The 22144-nt window shown below is 38.5% G+C and overlaps 2 protein-coding genes across 4 annotated transcripts; one reads left to right on the plus strand and one right to left on the minus strand.

Moving 5' to 3' along the window:
• Positions 1 to 4: 4 nt before the first annotated feature.
• Positions 5 to 7018, minus strand: LOC137283563 (thymidine kinase, cytosolic-like). Its single transcript, XM_067815127.1, has 7 exons — positions 6828 to 7018; positions 5362 to 5393; positions 4581 to 4694; positions 3879 to 3972; positions 3083 to 3172; positions 2281 to 2400; positions 5 to 1924 (listed from the first exon to the last, which is right to left on the minus strand). The coding sequence occupies exons 1-7, from the start codon at positions 6888 to 6890 to the stop codon at positions 1742 to 1744; spliced, it is 696 nt and encodes a 231-aa protein (XP_067671228.1). The 5' UTR covers positions 6891 to 7018; the 3' UTR covers positions 5 to 1741.
• A 2229-nt stretch (positions 7019 to 9247) lies between these two features.
• Positions 9248 to 20936, plus strand: LOC137283554 (cilia- and flagella-associated protein 184-like). 3 transcript variants are annotated; one of them, XM_067815115.1, is made up of 12 exons: positions 9248 to 9290; positions 10300 to 10498; positions 10790 to 10963; positions 11435 to 11712; positions 12238 to 12379; positions 13646 to 13773; positions 14428 to 14578; positions 14896 to 15089; positions 15221 to 15340; positions 18039 to 18131; positions 18710 to 18847; positions 20349 to 20936. In XM_067815115.1, exons 1-12 carry the CDS (start codon positions 9276 to 9278, stop codon positions 20592 to 20594), a joined length of 1878 nt encoding a protein of 625 aa, XP_067671216.1. In that variant the 5' UTR covers positions 9248 to 9275; the 3' UTR covers positions 20595 to 20936. The 3 variants fall into 3 exon arrangements, with proteins under 3 accessions (XP_067671216.1, XP_067671218.1, XP_067671217.1); XM_067815117.1 differs by having other exon boundaries at positions 9259 to 9290; positions 10300 to 10438; XM_067815116.1 differs by having other exon boundaries at positions 9268 to 9290; positions 10300 to 10447.
• The last annotated feature ends 1208 nt before the right edge of the window (positions 20937 to 22144 follow it).

A 22144-nucleotide genomic window follows, 5' to 3' on the forward strand; every position in this document is an offset into this window, starting at 1 on the left:
AACCTTCCAAGTTATTTACACTGTTTATTAAGACAGGATGAATATATCTATTTACAATTAGAGGTCCATAAATAAAAAGATAAAATGGAGGAACTAAGATAACAGACCGAACACTTGTAAAAACCGAACAAATCAACAAAGTTGTGTTTATGGATGACTCTAAAATCATACAAACTCTTGTATGCATTCATTTTTCACACATCATACAATTTCAGACAGAATTCTCACTTCGGCTGCAACAAAGAGTGTGACTTCACAGACATTGTTAACTCTAGAATGATGGCTTGTGTTTGAGATGTAGTATTCATTTATAATTTGATGACAAGTTTACAAGTGTTCATGAGGTAATTGAATCATCAGATATGAAAACCCGTAACATAAGGATATATTTCATTCACTTCAGGGACAGGGACATACAATACAAATGAATGTACAAAAGTATTTTAAAAGTAGAAGAAAAGCTGCTCCTACATAGCATGGGGTAGTGTTATATTTTGTTGTTAAAAATATCGATTAGCATTTGTAAAAAATCTGTGTTGAGCAACATACACACCATGGTAGTCCACATATACTTTAAAGTTACTTCAATACTTGATCATGCCATGGATTCACAACTTGCAAATGATGGGAAGGGAAACTGGAAGTCTGGTTTGCAACATATTTGAAAGTCTCCATTCATTACTTTTGAAGCTTTCTTTATGATCTGTTGATCAACACACTAAAATAGAGGGTGTGCTAGTACCTGGAAACAGAATTTGATTACAGACTACTGAAACAGTATAATCCCAAATATAACATATACTATCGACATAAAATAAGGGAACTAAGAAACTGAATGCAGCAAACGTTGAGGTGAAAGGGTGCATTACCGTAGCGCTGCACCCAAACACAACATCCAATGACAATGAAATTCCACACGATGCATTACCAACACGTGATGCACTTGCACACAGAAGTTAACCTCTGTAAATGTATCGATCACGATCACTAATCACTAACGCAATAGAGTTGAACACATGCTGAAAAATGCCCAAGGCAGTATCACAAATGAAGAAACAAAATGGAGACTTGTAGGGATGATAGAAGTGGAGACATCATTATGTCAAGTTGTCCAAATGTTGGGTAAATAAAAAAGTACAATTTCACACCTGTGGGACAAGCACCGTCAAATTGAGAATGTATAATCCAAATTATAACCTATGTTACTTAATAGACTTGAAAATTAAAAGATAAGGTATTATTCAATGCCAAGCTCCAAGATTTAGCAGAAGTTGACTAAAATTTTGATGAAACAAACATCACAAAATGTTTAAAAAGTAAAACATCCAGTTATAGGGATGGAACATTGGTGGACAGGTGCAGCCAAAGTTTCCACGTGACAGGACAATGCATGACATAATTTGTCTGTAGCCATTAAACACAAAACACTTGTGAACAAGCATTATTTGTTACTCCTCTATCAGTGATTTTGTCAAATAATGAACAGTCTGTTGTTATCAGTGTTTTAAGTTCACTACTAAACATCCTCAGGCATATTCCAGCCATGCGACGACAGGATGTAAATAATGGAGTACAGACCAGATGAGCCTGTGATGTGATGAGATTGTGATACCATGACATGCAACCCCAGTTCTGTGACCCAGACCACCCTTTCCCATTAAATGCCTCTTACAAAAAGCCTGGATTGTTGAAGATCAATTCAACTCAGGTTAGCAATAAGCTGTACAGAACTGTGGATCATTTACATCTGTGGTGACGTGAACAGCTGTCTGTTGATGTAGGTCTTCTCTGAGAGGATGTTGTTTGACTGTGGGGTGTTGTTGATGTCTTTGAGTGGTGAGCGTCTGGGAGACTTTTTACACGGAGACTTGAAGCATGCTCGACACACAGATAAATACTTGTCTGATCCTCCGATGACCTCCACCTAGGATGCATTAAAAAATAAACAGTCTTTCATCATTCAGCGTAGGGTCACTGGACAAAGTAATGTCTACGGACATGACGAGTGACCTTCAATTTCTGAAAATTATAGATAACAGCCTGAGTCAATCAAACCAATAGTTGACAGCATCATGTAAATTGCATCATGTAAATTTGATTATGAAAACACTTGAAACAGTTAGGCCTTGTTTAAAGACAAAAAAGAAAGCTAAAGCACCTGTGTTTCTCCTCAGTAAGAAACTCTTGTGTAAGCATACTTATCTAGTTGTTGTCACTATTCCTGCGTTTTTTTTCCCACCACCCCACTAAAGAAATGATGAAACCATGGCACTAACTCACCTCTGTCTCATTCCCTTTCCTCTTTGTGAACGATGCTTCGTTGTAACAGTTCATGCATACAGCAGACAACTTCATCACATGTTCAGCTACTGGCACAAGATTTAAGATGTCTCCGAAACCCTGAAACATTGAAAGTATGATCCACAGTCGTCTAAATGCTGACCACAGCACATCTTGACATTGGTTATGCTGGTTACAGTACACCTCATCATTGTATAGGCGGGTTACAGTACATATTGCCATTGAATATGTTGGTCACTGTACACCTTGTCATCTGATTTGCTGCTTACCGTACATCTTGACATTGAATATGCCTGTTACAGTACACCTCGTCTTTCACAGACTGGTTACTGTACATCTTGACATTGAATATGCCTGTTACAGTACACCTCATCATTGTAAAGGTTGGTTACAGTACATATTGCCATTGGATGTGTTTGTCACTGAACACTGTGTTTGTCATCTGATAGGCTGGTTAGTATAGCTTGTCATTGGATATGCTGGATATAGTATATCTTGACACTGGATATGTTGATCACTGTACACCTTGTCAGATATGCTGGTTAATGTACATCTTGACACTGAAAATGCCTGTTACAGTACACCTATCACTGTATAGACTGGTTACTGTACATCTCATCTTCGCATATTTATGGTTATCACAAACAATGTTATCAGCTAATGATGGTTACCTTAGATAACTCCTAATGTCCGAAAATTCTGGTTCCACAACTATTCATCAGATATGCCAACTAGTTTACATACTATCCCTTGCACCTGGATATGCTGGTTACCTACTAACCTTCTTCTGGAATGTAGCGTCCAGTGCTGCTACAATGACGACTTTCCCCTTCTCAGCCATGGTGTCAGCAAAAGTCACCACGTCAGGAAACTAAACCGGAATACCAAGCAGATGCATAAATAGAGGTCTCTGTCTTAACAGTGAAACTTTCTTAACTTGAAATCAAATATCTTTATATGGCATTTAAATATAGCTCTATGTGAATGAGTGAGTGAGTGAGTGAGTTTGGTTTTATGCCGCTATATTCCAGCTATATGGCGGCGGTCTGAAAATAATTGAATCTAGACCAGACAATCTGATGATCAACAACATGAGCATCGATCTGCACAAATGGGAACCGATGACATGTGTCAACCAAGTCAGTGAGCCTGACCACCCAATACCATTAGTCGCCTCTTACTACAAGCACAGTCGCCTTTTTTGGCAATATAGCTCCACGTACTTGTCTTGAATACTAACAGTTATATAGTTCAAGCCTACTGAGATACCAAGCTGATTGATACCCCACACAATTACAGTGTATTGGGTTAAAGCTGGCCTGCCCCCTTAAGGGCCTTATCCACTTGAGTAAAGAGGTGGCCATAGCATCTAAAATAATCTAACTTGGTCACAGCAGAATAGGTTTTGATAATTACTGTCAGTGTTCTATGATATTCTATTTTCTATAACACCTTGTGAAATCTTATCAAGTCATACTTTACTTGATGGCATAATCATATCAAATAGTTGCCATGTTACAGAAATAGTAACTGACTAGTACTTGTTTAATCTGATTTAACATGGCAGTGAGACTTACAAACTGTCCCTCATCAATACCGATGACTTCATACTTCATAACGTCATTGGCTAGAGTCATCAGTTTTTCAGCAGCAATGGCCGGCAGCACCTGTCTGTGATAGACATATGTTAGAAGGCATAAACAAAATAACGTTGCATGAGTGAGTCTGAATTTCTCTTGAGGGTTTGAAGAAGGGAAATGTTTAACATTTTTAACCGTGAACATTTGCTGAAGTAGCAGTTCACTGAGAGAGTCACAGACCACAGACCTGATTCCTGACTGCAGATCCCCAGTTTGTGACTTTACATTCCTGACTACATATTCCAAGTTTCCTACATGAAGTACCTGCCCAATGGATAGTTGTTTGTGGCTTAAAAGAGCTGACAACTGGTACTTAGTTTACTACATATCTTTGACACCTAGTTCGTAGTTTATAACAAAACAATCTTAGATTCCAATCCAAGTTATAGAGAGTGGGAACAAGTAGACATCTTAAAGTGCACAAAAGGAACAAAGTTACAACAATATTGGAAGACCACTTCCAAGGTGTAAAGTGTTTGGAACATATTACCATGTGCAATCTACTCACAAACAGGTTCATGACTAAAACAACAGTGTTATCTTCATCACCTTAAACAAGGGTGATGAGAAATCACAACCGGATCACTTTTTCTGTCAGTCCTGAGCTAGGACAGTTGAGTTAATATCTAGCAGTGTTACCTGTCATGTGTAGCTATGCCATGCTTGTTGTAGCGATCATCCTTAGCGTACTTCACTATTAGACATGAGTGGTTAGCTACCTGGTATCTCTTCATTCTTCTCATTAGCTCAGTGCTGAATAAACAAACAAACCATCTTATTGATCACAAACATTCTCATCAAAACGACAAGATGTCTCACTGACACAGAAAAAAAACACATTTATGCTTTTCAGATTGATTTGTGTTTTCATAAGTTATTGAACTTTTTCTGAAATTCATATCATCAAAATATAATTCAGATCCATGGATGCCTCTGATGATGTCACTGCACAATGCACATTACTGTCAGTGAAGTACAGCTGCTGTTTTTCTACAAGACAACATTAATAGCTAGTTCTATATATAATACCATACACTGGGAACCTTTTGATTCCATTTGGGGAATTTTTAATAACATTAGCTCTAGACTTGGGACCAAAGATCAACCTCTGAATAAACCCCACAGTCAAATGCAAATTTTCCCCTAAAAAACAAGCTGCATTGACATGAACCATATCAATATTTCTGCACTAAATCATGTTGAATATGGTATTTATGACTCAATGATAAAACAAACAGTATACCCTGGATTTGAAAGTGACCTTGGCGGGCAAAATGCAATAAAAATGAAGATCTCATGACCCATTATGGGATTTGCATCAAATTTCCACTGTTAGAAGCTAGTCAGTCTCACGTACACTCCTGAACATGGAAATACCAACATATCACGAAATCAGAACTATTAATCTATGATCACTTACGTTTTCCCTGAGAACATCGGCCCAAAGATTACCTGCAAAATTCCAAACAAACACATGTAAACATGGTAATAACTCTGTATATTGTCGGATATACAGTAATCATCGTAACACCAATCAACAATGATGAAGAATGTAAACATAAACACGACAGGGTATTGGTCTGTGCAAAATACTTGATTCAGCGAGCACTATTCTGAGTAGAGTTTAGTGTATAAATGGATTATTATCATGATTATTGTTCATGTTAACTATTAGATTGGGGGAAATATTCCTAGTGCAGACATGGATTTTACTGTACTGGCTAAAGCTACAGACTGAGAGGTCAAAGCATACAGAAACTACCCCTACACAGCATTAATCAACTGACAGAGGTGAATGGGGCTTCACGTCGTACTTAAGAACATTTCGCTCATATGACGACTTGCATGCGTGTGTATGTGTGACAGCTTGCACTAGGCCCAGACTTAAACTGGCTTTATAGTAATGGCTCACTAAGATACTATGCTGCAGTCAAGCATGAATACCTCACGCAGATGCAGACATATTATACTGAGCCAACCAGTCCTTGTTGTACCTATAAATGCAGAGCATCAGGCAAGGACCAATAAGTATCATATTTTAACGCCTTATTGGTTCAATGGTGATTTTGATGGTTCAAAGGACAGAGTGTGACTTCATCACGTCATTTTTATCATCTTGAAGTGTGCACTGCAACTTCACAATGCAGTCAGTCACCAAACCAGAGGCTTCATCCCTTAGTCAATCCTGTTTGTCTTTTCATCTCTGTATATATAACTCTTAATTATTTGTATTGCAGTATCAGTTCTACTGCAGTGTTTGAAAGATAAAATCAGAAAGTTGAAATCCACTTGCATGAACACATCTGCACAAAAAAAAGTAAATCAGTGAAATATTTCAAATCTTTTTAAATATTGCAAATATATTCTAGTCTAATTTATGAGCAAAACATGAAGGAAAGCGTTTTACTGTTCCAGATATATGCATGTTATACAGAAATTTACACTGCCATGAAAAAAAACTCCATAAAATTAAGAACATATGTAATCCAAATTGTACTAAATCTTTATTGTAGCAGATAGAAAATTATATCACTAAGGATATTCACAACACAACACGACACAACATAATTCATCAATTACTGAACTTCAAATATATCTGAGACCAGATGAACTGGTAGGGATTAGGAAAGGCCATGGGCCAATTTGCACGTAAGAATGAAAAACGGCCCATTAAAATTTTGAAGTTTACTGTTAATACAAGGGCAATGGTGCATTCTAAATCCTGAAAATGGCTAACAATCTGGAAAATGGCCCATTGTCAAATTTCTCTTTCCCAATCATTAACTGGAAATAAACATGAAAACACTAATTTGACCAAAGACGTATATTGACTATATCAGCACATGATGTGATCTAAACACATTTCACATGCAAGTGATATTTTACCTGAATCTGTCCTCTGTTGCTGGTAACGACGGTGGGTGAAGGGATCAGGTGGTTTGAAGACATTATTTTGATATAATCGGTGTTTGGGGAAAAAAAATACCACAATAACTGCCTCCACTCAACTTAGCGTCATTGAATGTTCCCTCCAAATATTCTAGGTCAGGTCAAAGGCCATTGGCATAGTTTATCCCAGCCTGGTTTTCTGGATATGCTGCGCGGGCGCTACTTTGAATTCGCATTTTCCTTCGCAAACTGATGACACCACTCTTGAACGTTTGAACAATATTTTTACCACTGGCGTGGTCAGTGTCGGTTTCAGATATTTGTCTTGTGGATACAAAAGAACAATCATAACTATTAGTAACTATATTGAGAATTGTCTAGGAAAACATCAAAAGGGATTAATTGTTGATCAAAGATCAGCAGAACCTTTAACCAGGAAGCCAATATAGAGATGTAGATTATCCCTGCTTTAATCTAAAGCTAGATAGACAGAATATTTATATAGCGCACATATCCACGCAATAGTGCATGCTCAAGGCGCTGGTATTTTTCCCTCGATCACTGGATGTCAATCTCAACAGCTCATCGTATTTCAATCTCAACTCCCCAGGAAGTATACACAGGGTTGTGTGCCGTACACAAGGGGTTGTGACAACACTGAAAGAGTCTGCACACGAAGTTGACTCCAAGGTTTTTGCACCCGGTCACAGCTAGGTGGGCTCGATCCCGAAACCGAAACCTCGCTGGATCACTATAGCCTGGCGCCTTAGCCAGCTCGCCCACCATGCCCCCAAGCTAAAGATGAGTAGGGGGAGTTTTGTTCGTTGTTTGACAATTCTATGCCAGTTTACATAGCTGAAACAATCTCCTCAAACTTTTCTGCAATTGTTAATGAAGCTGTTCTATTCAAACATGATATCAAGGATTACGGAACCTCATTAATCGGGAACTAGTCAAATGAGCCGAGAAGTACGAAGTCAAAAGGGCCGACGTAAAATGTCAAATGGGCCGAGGTGAAAGTCAAACTGGCCTTGACAAAAAGTCACACAGGCCTTATTCCTAGTCATATGGGCCGAAAAAACAAACAAACAAAAAAACTTAACAACTTTAAAAAGGTTTTACATTAGTTATTGATACACATAGCATTGAAACATACTATCATCATAATATTAACAAAACTTGTAATGGCATCGTAATGTATAGCCAGGTTTTATGTAATGGCAATACATTTAGTTCATCATTTACATCATACATCATGATGTACACAAGTTCATCATTTTGACACCGTTCTTCTCCACCTTTAACAAGAAGACTGATTGATCTAATTAAGAATCATTTCGATTCGTTAACATCTCCAAATAACATTTAAGGAAGTCCCATTAACAATTTAGCCACTTCATATTAGGAATCAATCAACAGGACGCACTACTCACCATAGCTCTTACTTTTGCCTGCCTCTGCTGTGTGACTGTGGTTCTGTTTTAAATAGATTTGCATTAAATATTTACTCCAGAAGCAGACATTGAATAAGATTTGGATTAATAACTTGCAACCACAACAAAAACAAACATCCCATACGGATTAGTCATGACACTGGTTCAAGAAGAGTCATGTAGAGATTCCAGTTAAAATCAGAACAAGAAACCAAACACTATTTTACTATGTTATTCATTAAATTGTTATTTTCCGACCCTTTCTTTCTTTTGACTTTTCATTTCGGCTCATTTGACCTTTAGCCTCGGCCTTTTTGGCCCTCTTATCGGCCCTTTTGACTACAACCCTCTTTAATCTTGAAGATAAATAGGGGGGATGTTGTCCTGCACTGATATTTCCCCCATATGTCTGACTACATATCAATTTAAACACGTGAAGTTAATGTATATGTGGTATGCGTGCAGTCGTGAAATTTCACCTTTGATCATTTTGGTGAAATATGTACTGACAATTCACGATTCGCACCGCGTCTCTCTATAGCTACTCTCCATATAACGCTGGTTCCACACTCACAGTGCCTAACATATTCCATCCCAACTATGAAATTCCTCCTCTCACATCCCCCGAAACACATTTCTCCCTTTTCAGTCCATATAAACTATTATAAAATCTGGATTTTCTCTTTGAATGTCCCATGTCATTGGGGCTCTATTCTATACAATTGAAATTATTTGTTTCTAACTAAATCATTTGTATTCAGAGTAAGGGGTTAGTCTACATTTCTTCCATTCGATCCATCATTTATGGCGTTTTACAGTTGTATGTAGCTCATCAATAAAAACTCCCGTTTTATAACAGGACAGGTGGATTAGGTACCAGCTCCACACATCGACAATTGCTTACATCCAGTTATGTGAAGGTGCTGTGCAGAAGCTTTCGCCCTAGTTTAAGGCGGAGCCCAGTCAATACTTCCCGGCATCCCCAGAGTGTACAGTTTACTTGACAACCAAGATGGCGGACACACAAGTAAGTTGCACAAACCTAAACCAAAATAAGGTATTTCATCGCACGTTTGTATATAAATGATGAATATGATGGCATCACCCATCTAGATATATAGCTGCAACTGGGGTACACTGTACAGAAATCCTTTTGTTTTTCATGGAAAAAAATATATCTATGCGTTATCGAATGTCAACAACTGAGGAATCATGCTACTGTTACGGGTTTTCAGACATTCGTTGTTTTTCTTCATTATCGAATGAAACAGTTGTAAATGTGTCACTATCATTTTCAAAGACATATATTAAAGGCAACTTTATCTTAGACACAATCCGTCAACGGTGGCATCATCCGGATATTTTCAATGTCTAAATGAGACACCCCGCCCCTTGAGAACAGCGAAATGTGGATCTCCAACGTGTTAGTTTTATGAATTATAAATACTTTTCCTAAAGTATACTTTTACTAATACTGAAAGATGAAACAGATACTTCGAAATAGTCCCCTATCACCTGTATTGAACACTCAATAGACCTGGACCTATAAAACACATGAATATAGAATAACATCACCAGTGGTTTCAACCTTATAGCTTAACATGAACCTGCCTAAAATATGTTATTTTGACAGCAACAAATGATTCCATTTAAATGAAAAAGTGAGCAGAAGTGTGATATGAAATTCTGAACATTGACCTGAAGAAAATGTAGACTTTATTCAGTTTATTGAAGTTGCTATAGTAGACAACTCAGTCTTTCTATGTAAATGATTGAAACAGGTTCCTTGGGGCTAATGCAGGCAGCCCAGAGCTTTGTTTCAAATTAACTCTGAAATATACTCTGAATACAAAATACCATGTGGAAGCAGAGGCTGAGTGGGTTAGATGACTGTCACTTTGCTGGTGAGTAGTTGCCTGACTGAAGGTGTGAGTTTAGGACTCAACCCAACAAAGGCACTAGAATCTACCCTTTCTGAGAAAGTGTAATAACAAATATAACGTGTTACATCTGAAACTTTCTTGTAATATTTGCAGGAAGCAGAGACTCTTGCAACTCCAGAGCAAGCTGAAGTAACTGAGGAGGCAACAACTCCAGTACCAGAGGCTGCTACTGCTCCTGCTGAAACACCCACTGATGGTGCTGCGCCTGAAGAGAGTCAGGAGGGAACAGAAGGTGATGGAGGTGGGATCTCAGTTCAGGAGGAGGGGGATACACAACCTGATGGGGATTCAGGTAGAAAGTTCTCCTGCTAGTCATACCATTGTTTGAATCTCGTTTCACATGGAGGAAATATGTAGGAGGATAATGAAAATTGAAAATATTTCCTATACCATCTTCAGAATGTTCATATTTTGTTGAATAATGGTCTTGTCTTGATGGCATTATAATATTTTTATGGTAATTGAAAACTTTAACTGTAGCTTTGATGATAATTAAGGTTGAAAATTTCAAGATATCTTCAAACCACACGATTACTTGTGTTAGGTCAGGCTTGTTAGTTTAGTGTACGGTAATCATTTCTAGCACCTGTAACTGAAGCCCCAGCCGAAGGGGAACTAAAGGAAGGGGAGGCACCCCCTGCTGGTGAAGGAGAGGCTCGTGAGGGAGAGAAAACGGAAGATGGAGAGGAGAAACCTCAAACCCCAGCAGCAGCAGAGGGGGAGCAACAAGCTGAGGGAGAGGCACAAAAACAAGAAGGTATGACTGTGTCTTGAAATGATGTCAGTGATGTTATGATGCTTTGGTTGAAAATCATTACAAAAGTTCAAATGTTGGCTGTTTTCTTCCACAGCATATTGTTTGTACACCATGCAGTACCACACTAGCACATCTATGGCTACATTCAGATACGTGTCAAAACTGAGAGTTTGAGATGCAACTGAATAGTAAATTTCCAATGTCTGTGCTTGTTTTTACTTAGTGATGTATTTTGATGGAATGTTAGGAAAAAGGCCTTAAATGTTGTTTACAAGTATGCACCTTCTTATATGCCTATAAGAAACTGGCATGATGAACAGGAGAGATAATTCTGTGGATATACAGCTGTATATACACTGTGATGAAGCATTTGTGTAATTAGAATTATCTCCCTTGTTCCAAGTATGCACCTTTGAGATATTTGTGTGTATGGTCATTGTATTTGACCACTAGATGATCTTTTTATTCAAGGTGAAGCAGCAGTGGAAGAAGGTGGCGAGGCTAAGTCAGATGGGGGCGAGGCAGAGGGGAAAGAGGCACCTGAAGGGGAGGTGAAGCCTGAAGGGGAAGCAGAGGGAGAGGGTGGAGCAGAGGGGGCAGCTGAGGGAGAACAAGCACCTGCTGAAGCTGGGGAGGGGCCATCCGAAGCTGGGGATGGGGAAGCTCAGGCAGATGGGGAAGTGAAGAAGGAAGGTGCTGAACAGACTGACACTCCAAGGGAAGAGGAAGGCAAATCACCCTTGCCCCAGGTAAATTGTTTCAATGCTTTTGCATTTTCAAAGGGTAAGAATATAACATTCTTGAAATCTGTTGCCTGTTTTTAGTGTAATAACTCTTTTTGTATTTTATCAGTCCACAAAACATCCTTGAGTTTTTCCATCATCGTTATTATTAAGATCAGTGATATGACGTCATAGAATTTCTTTCCCATAGAATAGGTCAGTTTTCTTTTGGATTGTTTCTTTTGACTAACAAAACATCCATAGCATCAGATTCTTAAAAAAAACATGTTTCATGAAAACAAGACCATTGACAAGACAGTCGAGATGCAAACACAGTGTCTGTTATATCACACATTCTTAAATCCTGGCTTCCAAACACATTTTATGTTATTGCATGTTGAAATTTGGGAAACATGACCTGCAACTAAATAGTTTATAGTTATCATTATTTCAACAATGAATGAAAGTTCTTCATTTTTGTAATTAATGTATCTGCAGACTGAATATCAATAAAAAAAATTATTGATTTGAAACTATGCATCTTTTAACCAGAGTGACACATTTGCTGATGGAGAGAGGCCAGAGAGTATGGTTGGTGTTGGGGAGAAACTATCAAGGGAGCCCACTCCAACTGGTGATCAAGGGGAGATAATCCAGACAGACATGTTGGTTCCAACCACACCAGACAGACAAGGTAAATTCATCTTTCACCATACTCTTTGTTAATATTTTGCATAATAAATTATATTGAAGCATTTAAAGAGTTTCTTAGTAAAGTTCCAACATACCAGCATTTTCACATTGGTACACAAGGAATGCTTGAATTAAGAAATACGCGAGCGTCCTCGTGCTTTAACTATAATAGTTCAAGGCGAAAGTGTGCTTTATTACTCTATACATGGTGCTAGAGGCGAACTGTATTTCTTTTCTAAGATGCCGTATTCAATAACTTCTAAGCCTAATTTCGATTAATGTATGGCAGAAAACAAACAACGGTGTCTGTGACCTAAATTAAGATTCCTCGCACAGGGCTAACTGACGCGCTGTTCTTTTGACGTGTCAGCCCCCTATGTTAAGACAAAGGTTACTAGAAAAACAAATGATGAACAGTTTGATGATGGTTTATGTTCGGGTTAAATATCTTCTCTAGATCGTTTTAATTACATCTGTGATTCTCTTAAACCATACAAGGCAATATGACCACCTCATTTCAACTACCAATGAAAGTTTAGATCAGTACATTCAGAGGAAGCTGACAAGTCAAGTGACATTCCACAATTGCATTATGGGAATGTAAACATTGCCAACATTACCGTGTCTCTGTAAGATTTTGAGTCGGACTATGAGACATTTTATCTGTCGGAAAACATAAACGTAATGTTTCCACAGTGATGTTGGCTGCGTGGTGCAACTGCAAACCAAGAAACGGGATGCGACGAAGCAGTTTACTGTGGGAGGTTGTGCGAGGCGATGGCAACTGACATCCATCGTGACGTCAGTTACATTGTGACGTAATGCAAAAAAGTTCAATTACGAGAGGGCAGACTGGAATGGTGCGGCGACGTCAACACATTGTGACGTATTGCAAAAAGTGCACGTTATCGTCTGATAAAGTATTGTCGGTGCCTTTGATCTTTCGCTGAAGCATCTTAGAATTACTGACTGAGAGCAATTATCATTATGATTCGAGTTTGATGGTTTTTTTAGTGATACTTTGTACCTTCCAGTCTGTGTCCCAGGTTTTTCTAATAATCCATACTTGTTAAAATGTTTTCTTGTATTTCATGAATATTTGACAGGATTGAATGGTAAGCTGGTTTCACAAGTAGCACAAGTTAAATACACCTCTCCATCAATGCAAAGATGTTGCTCTGTTGGTAACAGAAAACTGGTTGACAGACAGATGTACCGTTTACTGTTCAACAATGAAATTCCCAGGATGTTGATTTTGGTGTTTCAGCATCCCCAGAGGTTGGGGAGACTGTCCAGCAGACATTGTATGAAGAGGAGGAGGAAGGGGAAGGACATGATGAAGAGGAAGCTGTAGAACCAGAGTTTGACAGAGATCTACTCATAGAGAAGTATCATGTACGTATCTACGATGATGTGAATAGCAAACAAATCACAAATATCACACCTATGAATATTGGATAGTAAATGCAATATGAAGCCAGCAGTTGTATTATTTAATATATTTAGAGAAACAAGTAACCAAATAGATTCTTTGACATGTTTTGACCATTTAGACAGTGTTCATTTATCACAGTGAGGAACAGTGACTACACTACTGTCAAATTAAATGAAGGAGAGTGTTGACTTTTATCCTGCCTGACATGGATATATATGATCTTCATATCTGGCTTTAATAAATAATGCCCAAATTATATAAAAGTGCTCCTTTTAATTTTTTGTGAATATTAATTCTAGTGATCACAAATAAAAATTGGCTTCAAGAAGGGATACATTTTGATTCAGTGAATATGAGAGTGAATTATAAAAGCCCTAGTATCTAATACCTTCAGCATTGCGGTGTGGTGGGGTAGCCTACTGGATAATGCATTTGCTCCTCACGCCGAAAGACCCTGGTTCTATTCCAGACATGGGTAAAATGTGTGAAGCCCCTTTCTGGTGTTCCATGTCAGGATATCGCTGGTATACTGGTAAAAGCAGTGTAAAGCTGCACTCACTTGAGTATGTTTGAGATTCTGTGAGAAGGTGTACACAGTGAAATGTGTGTCGTAGGCTGCCCTCCAGGACCGGGAACAGCTGCAGGGGCTGAACTACCAACTGCAGCACAAGCTGGCCGAGTACTTCAGGAAAAAGAAGGCAGATGAGAGACAAGACTACGACAAAAACGTTACTGACCAGGAACAAAGATACCTCAAATATATGGGTAGGTAGTCTTGCAGTTATGGCAAATTTCTGCTGATTGGCAGATTTCCGGTGATATTTTTTCAATCTTATCCATTCTTAGAATCGTTTGAATCCCTATCCCCCCATTCGATGACACAATATAAGTTTTCAGATGGAAATAGATTTTCCTCTTGCCATCCCTGGTCTTGGTGTTTTTAACTTGAATACAAGAAACAATATCAAGTATTCATGGAATATGCACTTAGGTAGTGATTACATGTACATGTATTTTGTCAGAGCTAGTTTGTTTTTGTCTAATCTCATTATAACTTTGTTCACTTAACAATGTTATTAAAGCTCAGCTGGAAGAATTGCGTAGACAGGAGCAACACGAGCGGGAGAACTCCCAGCTGCAGATTGAGGAGTTCAAGGACAGGTGTGAGGAGAAGAAGGCCAAGGTTGATGAAGAGAGGAGCAAGTTTATGGACTTCCGCAAGCAGGTGGCACTTAATGCCATCAACAGTCGCTCTGGCAAACCTATCCCACCAAAGGTCAGCATTAGAAGAAACACGTAATCCTGTTACTCATATCGAGTAGTATCTTAATTGTCCTGCTCATAACATTTATCCATGGAAAGCTACTTGTTTTCTTTATCTCCATAACTTTCTACTGAATATTCCAGGACATCGAGCAGTATCTGTCCAATGCCAACAGGAAGGAAGGAGAGGTTGTGACAGTCCGACTTGAGAACATCAAGCTGAAAAATAAACTGAAGAAGAAGGAGCAACAGTTGAAATCAAAGGTAAGTAATCGAAAGTGGCTGAAATATACACGGAATCCAATCAGCTATATAGAGAAAGATTGGTTATATAAACCCATGTTATGATCAGTTGTTAGGAAATGCTCGGATATTGGTTACTGAGTGGTGATGTCTTGTGTGATAGTTGTTGGTATGTTTTGTGTGGTAGGTGATGTTTTCTGGTCTAGTAACACAGTGTTTTGTCTGGTAGTTGATATTTTCTGGTCTAACAATGTGGTGTTTTGTGTGATAGTTGATGTTTTCTTGTGTAGTCACATGGTGTTTTGTGTGATAGTTGATGTTTTCTGGTGTAATCACATGGTGTTTTGTATGATAGTTGATGTTTTCTGGTGTAGTAGCATTGTGTTTTGAGGTGATAGTTGATGTTTTCTGGTGTAGTCACATGGTGTTTTGTATGATAGTTGATGTTTTCTGGTGTAGTAGCATTGTGTTTTGAGGTGATAGTTGATGTTTTCTGGTGTAGTCACATGGTGTTTTGTATGATAGTTGATGTTTTCTGGTGTAGTAGCATTGTGTTTTGAGGTGATAGTTGATGTTTTCTGGTGTAGTAGCATTGTGTTTTGAGGTGATAGTTGATGTTTTCTGGTGTAGTCACATGGTGTTTTGTATGATAGTTGATGTTTTCTGGTGTAGTCACATGGTGTTTTGTATGATAGTTGATGTTTTCTGGTGTAGTCACATGGTGTTTTGTGTGATAGTTGATGTTTTCTGGTGTAGTCACATGGTGTTTTGTATGATAGTTGATGTTTTCTGGTGTAGTAGCATTGTGTTTTGAGGTGATAGTTGATGTTTTCTGGTGTAGTCACATGGTGTTTTGTATGATAGTTGATGTTTTCTGGTGTAGTAGCATTGTGTTTTGTGTGATAATTGATGTTTTCCGGTGTAGTCACATGGTGTTTTGTATGATAGTTGATGTTTTCTGGTGTAGTAGCATTGTGTTTTGTGTGATAGTTGATGTTTTCTGGTGTAGTCACATGGTGTTTTGTATGATAGTTGATGTTTTCTGGTGTAGTAGCATTGTGTTTTGTGTGATAGTTGATGTTTTCTGGTGTAGTCACATGTTGTTTTGTATGATAGTTGATGTTTTCTGGTGTAGTAGCATTGTGTTTTGTATGATAGTTGATGTTTTCTGGTGTAGTCACATGGTGTTTTGTGTGATAGTTGATGTTTTCTGGTGTAGTCACATGTTGTTTTGTATGATAGTTGATGTTTTCTGGTGTAGTAGCATTGTGTTTTGAGGTGATAGTTGATGTTTTCTGGTGTAGTCACATGGTGTTTTGTATGATAGTTGATGTTTTCTGGTGTAGTCACATGGTGTTTTGTATGATAGTTGATGTTTTCTGGTGTAGTCACATGGTGTTTTGTGTGATAGTTGATGTTTTCTGGTGTAGTCACATGGTGTTTTGTATGATAGTTGATGTTTTCTGGTGTAGTAGCATTGTGTTTTGAGGTGATAGTTGATGTTTTCTGGTGTAGTCACATGGTGTTTTGTATGATAGTTGATGTTTTCTGGTGTAGTAGCATTGTGTTTTGTGTGATAATTGATGTTTTCCGGTGTAGTCACATGGTGTTTTGTATGATAGTTGATGTTTTCTGGTGTAGTAGCATTGTGTTTTGTGTGATAGTTGATGTTTTCTGGTGTAGTCACATGGTGTTTTGTATGATAGTTGATGTTTTCTGGTGTAGTAGCATTGTGTTTTGTGTGATAGTTGATGTTTTCTGGTGTAGTCACATGTTGTTTTGTATGATAGTTGATGTTTTCTGGTGTAGTAGCATTGTGTTTTGTATGATAGTTGATGTTTTCTGGTGTAGTCACATGGTGTTTTGTGTGATAGTTGATGTTTTCTGGTGTAGTCACATGTTGTTTTGTATGATAGTTGATGTTTTCTGGTGTAGTAGCATTGTGTTTTGAGGTGATAGTTGATGTTTTCCGGTGTAGTCACATGGTGTTTTGTATGATAGTTGATGTTTTCTGGTGTAGTAGCATTGTGTTTTGTGTGATAGTTGATGTTTTCTGGTGTAGTCACATGGTGTTTTGTATGATAGTTGATGTTTTCTGGTGTAGTCACATGGTGTTTTGTATGATAGTTGATGTTTTCTGGTGTAGTCACATGGTGTTTTGTATGATAGTTGATGTTTTCTGGTGTAGTCACATGGTGTTTTGTGTGATAGTTGATGTTTTCTGGTGTAGTCACATGGTGTTTTGTATGATAGTTGATGTTTTCTGGTGTAGTAGCATTGTGTTTTGAGGTGATAGTTGATGTTTTCTGGTGTAGTCACATGGTGTTTTGTATGATAGTTGATGTTTTCTGGTGTAGTAGCATTGTGTTTTGTGTGATAATTGATGTTTTCTGGTGTAGTCACATGTTGTTTTGTATGATAGTTGATGTTTTCTGGTGTAGTAGCATTGTGTTTTGTGTGATAATTGATGTTTTCTGGTGTAGTCACATGGTGTTTTGTATGATAGTTGATGTTTTCTGGTGTAGTAGCATTGTGTTTTGTGTGATAATTGATGTTTTCTGGTGTAGTCACATGGTGTTTTGTATGATAGTTGATGTTTTCTGGTGTAGTAGCATTGTGTTTTGTGTGATAATTGATGTTTTCTGGTGTAGTCACATGGTGTTTTGTATGATAGTTGTTGTTTTCTGGTCTAGTAACGTGGTGTTTGCTCTGTCTACAGGAGGAGCTTGCTGAGGGTCTTCACCTGATTGACTTTGAGCAGCTGAAGATTGAGAACCAGACGTACAATGAGAAGATTGAAGAGAGAAATGAGGTACTGACTGATACTTACATTCAAACCAGATCAATTTGCAAAATGCAACATCAAAATTCTGTTGCAGATATGTTACATGCCTGTCTGACAGGTGATCATGATCAAAAGCACAATTAATATGTTGACCGTACCCTGATTTGTACAGACTGCCAACATGTATGACATTACACTTCAGCAATACGGAACACACATGTCACACATTTTAGTGCACCAGAGATTCTTCAACTTGACATCCCTGATCCATTGCTAATATGCGTCTATGTCTGAGTTTAATATGTGCTGTTTGAAACAAATTCAGTGAATGACGAACTATTTTGATAATGGTTGTCAGATTTATCCTCAGTTTGCAAGGACCAAACACATGCATGTTAGTTTCTCTGAGGTGATAGCTGTAAGAGATTAGCATCACTTACCCTTTACTCCCTGATTTAAAGCTGACACATTGTGTTAGGTTTGAAATACTGTACTAACCTGGTCTTTTAAACAAACCTAAGACAGAAAATTTGCAGTATGGAAGTCTTTATCATAAGTTCATATAGAGCCATTTGACTGACATCCTCATCATATTATCTCTGCAGGAGTTGCTGAAGTTGAGGAAGAAGATCACTAGCACAGTACAGGTTCTTACCCACCTTAAGGAGAAACTGCAGTTTGTGTTTGCTGAAAACCATGTACAGAAGGGCAACTTGAAGGATGTGGAGGCTTATGTAGCTCAGGTGAGATAGAGGCTTGGGTAGCTCAGGTGAGAACCATGTACAGAAGGACAGCCTAAATGATATAGAGGCTTATGAAGCTCAGGTGAGAACCATGTACAGAAGGGCAACCTGGAGAATATAGAGGCTTATGTAGCTCAGGTGAGAACCATGTACAGAAGGGCAGCCTGAAGGATATAGAGGGTTATGAAGCTCAGGTGACAACCATGTACAGAAGGGCAGCCTGAAGGAGATTGAGACTTATGTAGCTCAGGTGAGAACCATGTACAGAAGGACAGCCTGAAGGAGATTGAGGCTTATGAAGCTCAGGTGACAACCATGTACAGAAGGGCAGCCTGAAGGATATAGAGGCTTATGAAGCTCAGGTGAGAACCATGTACAGAAGGACAGCCTGAAGGAGATTGAGGCTTATGTAGCTCAGGTGAGAACCATGTACAAAAGGGCAGCCTGAAGGATATAGAGGCTTATGAAGCTCAGGTGACAACCATGTACAGATGTGCAGAAGGGCAACTTAAAGGATGTAGAGGCTTGTGTGGCTCAGGTGAGAACCATGTACAGAAGGGCAGCCTGAAGGATATAGAGGCTTATGAAGCTCAGGTGAGAAGCATGTACAGAAGGGCAGCCTGAAGGATATGGACGCTTATGTAGCTCAGGTGAGAACCATGTACAGAAGGTCAGCATTAAGGAGATTGGGGCTTATGAAGCTCAGGTGAGAACCATGTACAGAAGGTCAGCATTAAGGAGATTGGGGCTTATGAAGCTCAGGTGAGAACCATGTACAGAAGGGCAGCCTGAAGGATATAGAGGCTTATGAAGCTCAGGTGAGAACCATGTACAGAAGGACAGCCTGAAAGATATAGAGGGTTATGAAGCTCAGGTGACAACCATGTACAGATATGCAGAAGGGCAACTTGAAGGATGTAGAGGCTTGTGTGGCTCAGGTGAGAACCATGTACAGAAGGGCAGCCTGAAGGATATAGAGGCTTATGAAGCTCAGGTGACAACCATGTACAGAAGGACAGCCTGAAAGATATAGAGGGTTATGAAGCTCAGGTGACAACCATGTACAGATATGCAGAAGGGCAACTTGAAGGATGTAGAGGCTGGTGTGGCTCAGGTGAGAACCATGTACAGAAGGGCAGCCTGAAGGATATAGAGGCTTATGAAGCTCAGGTGAGAAGCATGTACAGAAGGGCAGCCTGAAGGAGATTGAGGCTTATGAAGCTCAGGTGACAACCATGTACAGAAGGACAGCCTGAAGGATATAGAGGCTTATGTAGCTCAGGTGAGAACCATGTACAGAAAGGCAGCCTGAAGGAGATTGGGGCTTATGAAGCTTAGGTGAGAACCATGTACAGAATCTGGAGTATGCTGATAGAATAGATTCAGATAGTTTGATTTCGCAGGTTTGATAACATGTCATTTTATACATTAAAGAACTTATTGACCCAATAAATAACAATAGAAACTTTTTTCTCTACAAAAAGATGTCTTCCTTTTCCAGAGACGTGATATTCTATCTAGAACAAAACAGGCAAGAGACTCACTTCGTATAGACAACCAGCGGTTACGTCAAAACTGTGGTCTCCTCGGTAATGAGCCTTTATTGAGAGACTTTGAGGAACGCAAAGATGAAAGTGATGAACTCAAGGACAAGTTAGAGAGTCTCAGAATGCTGCATGCAGAATTAACCCTGAACTGTAACCAAGTGCGCAGAAAAATAGAACAAGCTCGCTCGGGGCGTCCATGATGTGTCCCCAGGTTGTGCACAATCTTCAACACTTAACATGCCAAATGCTGCCCTAGGGAGAATGCGGTGATCACCTCATAAATCCTGTTTGAAGAGAAGAAATGAAAGAAAATCCAGATGCAGGTCATCTATTTTATGTTTAATTCAAAGACAAAATAAAGTTTTACAAATGACAATTCCCATTCCGTCCACATTTATTGTTTATTGTAAATACATCAATTTGCAAGATGATCAGTCTTATCCTGACTTCTAAGTATTATATGTACAGTATTATAAATATTTCAAATGAACATTTGTTTTGTTAATCATTTGTATATGATATAAAGAGAGTGTTTACTTATACATATTTTGTTATGTTGATTTTTTATAAAGACATGATGAAGTGTCAGGTATAAGAAAACGGGTGAAAAACTACTAAATAATATATCAGAATATTACAATACTTCCTAGATGCTGTTAATGTCATTGATACAAGGGCGTGCCTCACTGCTGTGCATACATTAACTGGAAGAGACCTGAGGTTGTGGTGTTAGAGGACATGCTGGTTTCATAGACCATGTTTAAGTTCAGTCCAGTCAGTGATTCATCCCAATATTGCAGCTGGCCAAACAGAGCGAAAACAAGTATCATCTTTCAAAGTCCTGAGGTATTTCGAGGTGGGAATAGAACCACTGACCTGCAAACACTCCCATCGGGCACACCACACCACAGTGTACAAGTGCAGAATACACGTGTGTGCATGCCTTCGATTTCAAAACCCATGGACGACTCTGGCTATGACTAGTCAAGTCAAAAGGTTTATTGTACAAAAGGCCTCCGGCCCATATACAAGAGAGTATGTATATAACAAAAAGTTACACACAGGGAGCAACACGTTCTTTAAGCAAGTCATTTCTTTTAACTAATGCATGTTTAATATATAGTGAAGGGTTTAATATTTGAGATTCGTTCTTAGCAGTTGAAACATATACGAAAGCTTGAGATGGCGGCATCTTTATCAAATGATCTTTAATATATTACTTTCGAAGGTCACTATAAAATAGACAGACGAACACAAAGTGAATTTCATTCTCTATTTCTATATTGCATGATGTGTCTAATAAACCTAGTCGATATAAAATGGTTCCTTAATGTTTCCGTCGTGAGTATTGATAAATAAATTTCTGGTTGGAGTAAAGTCTTGAAAGTTCTGTAATAAGCATAACATGAGCTATCTTCTAAAGTTGAATGCCATTCCTGGTAAAACATATTTGCAGACCGCGGTCTAAATTCCTTAAGAAACATGTCTACACTTCCAACTGACTGCCATAACCATATGAAACCATAACCATGGGAAAATAGAAGAGTCCTTATATGCGTTACCCATGTAGTTTTCCCCATGTTATCTAAATGTAAAAGCATATTGTATGCTATTTTAGGAAGGCGCTGTTCGTGCATATGAAGAAGTTTAAACATCTAATTTGGGAATTAATATATGTAGGGTATCTACCACATTCACCATATACTATACAATTTGGTGTAGAAGACCCAACACTAAGATTTTTTTTACA

This window comes from Haliotis asinina, chromosome 5, assembly GCF_037392515.1.
Source record: "Haliotis asinina isolate JCU_RB_2024 chromosome 5, JCU_Hal_asi_v2, whole genome shotgun sequence".
Lineage (NCBI taxonomy): Eukaryota > Metazoa > Mollusca > Gastropoda > Lepetellida > Haliotidae > Haliotis > Haliotis asinina.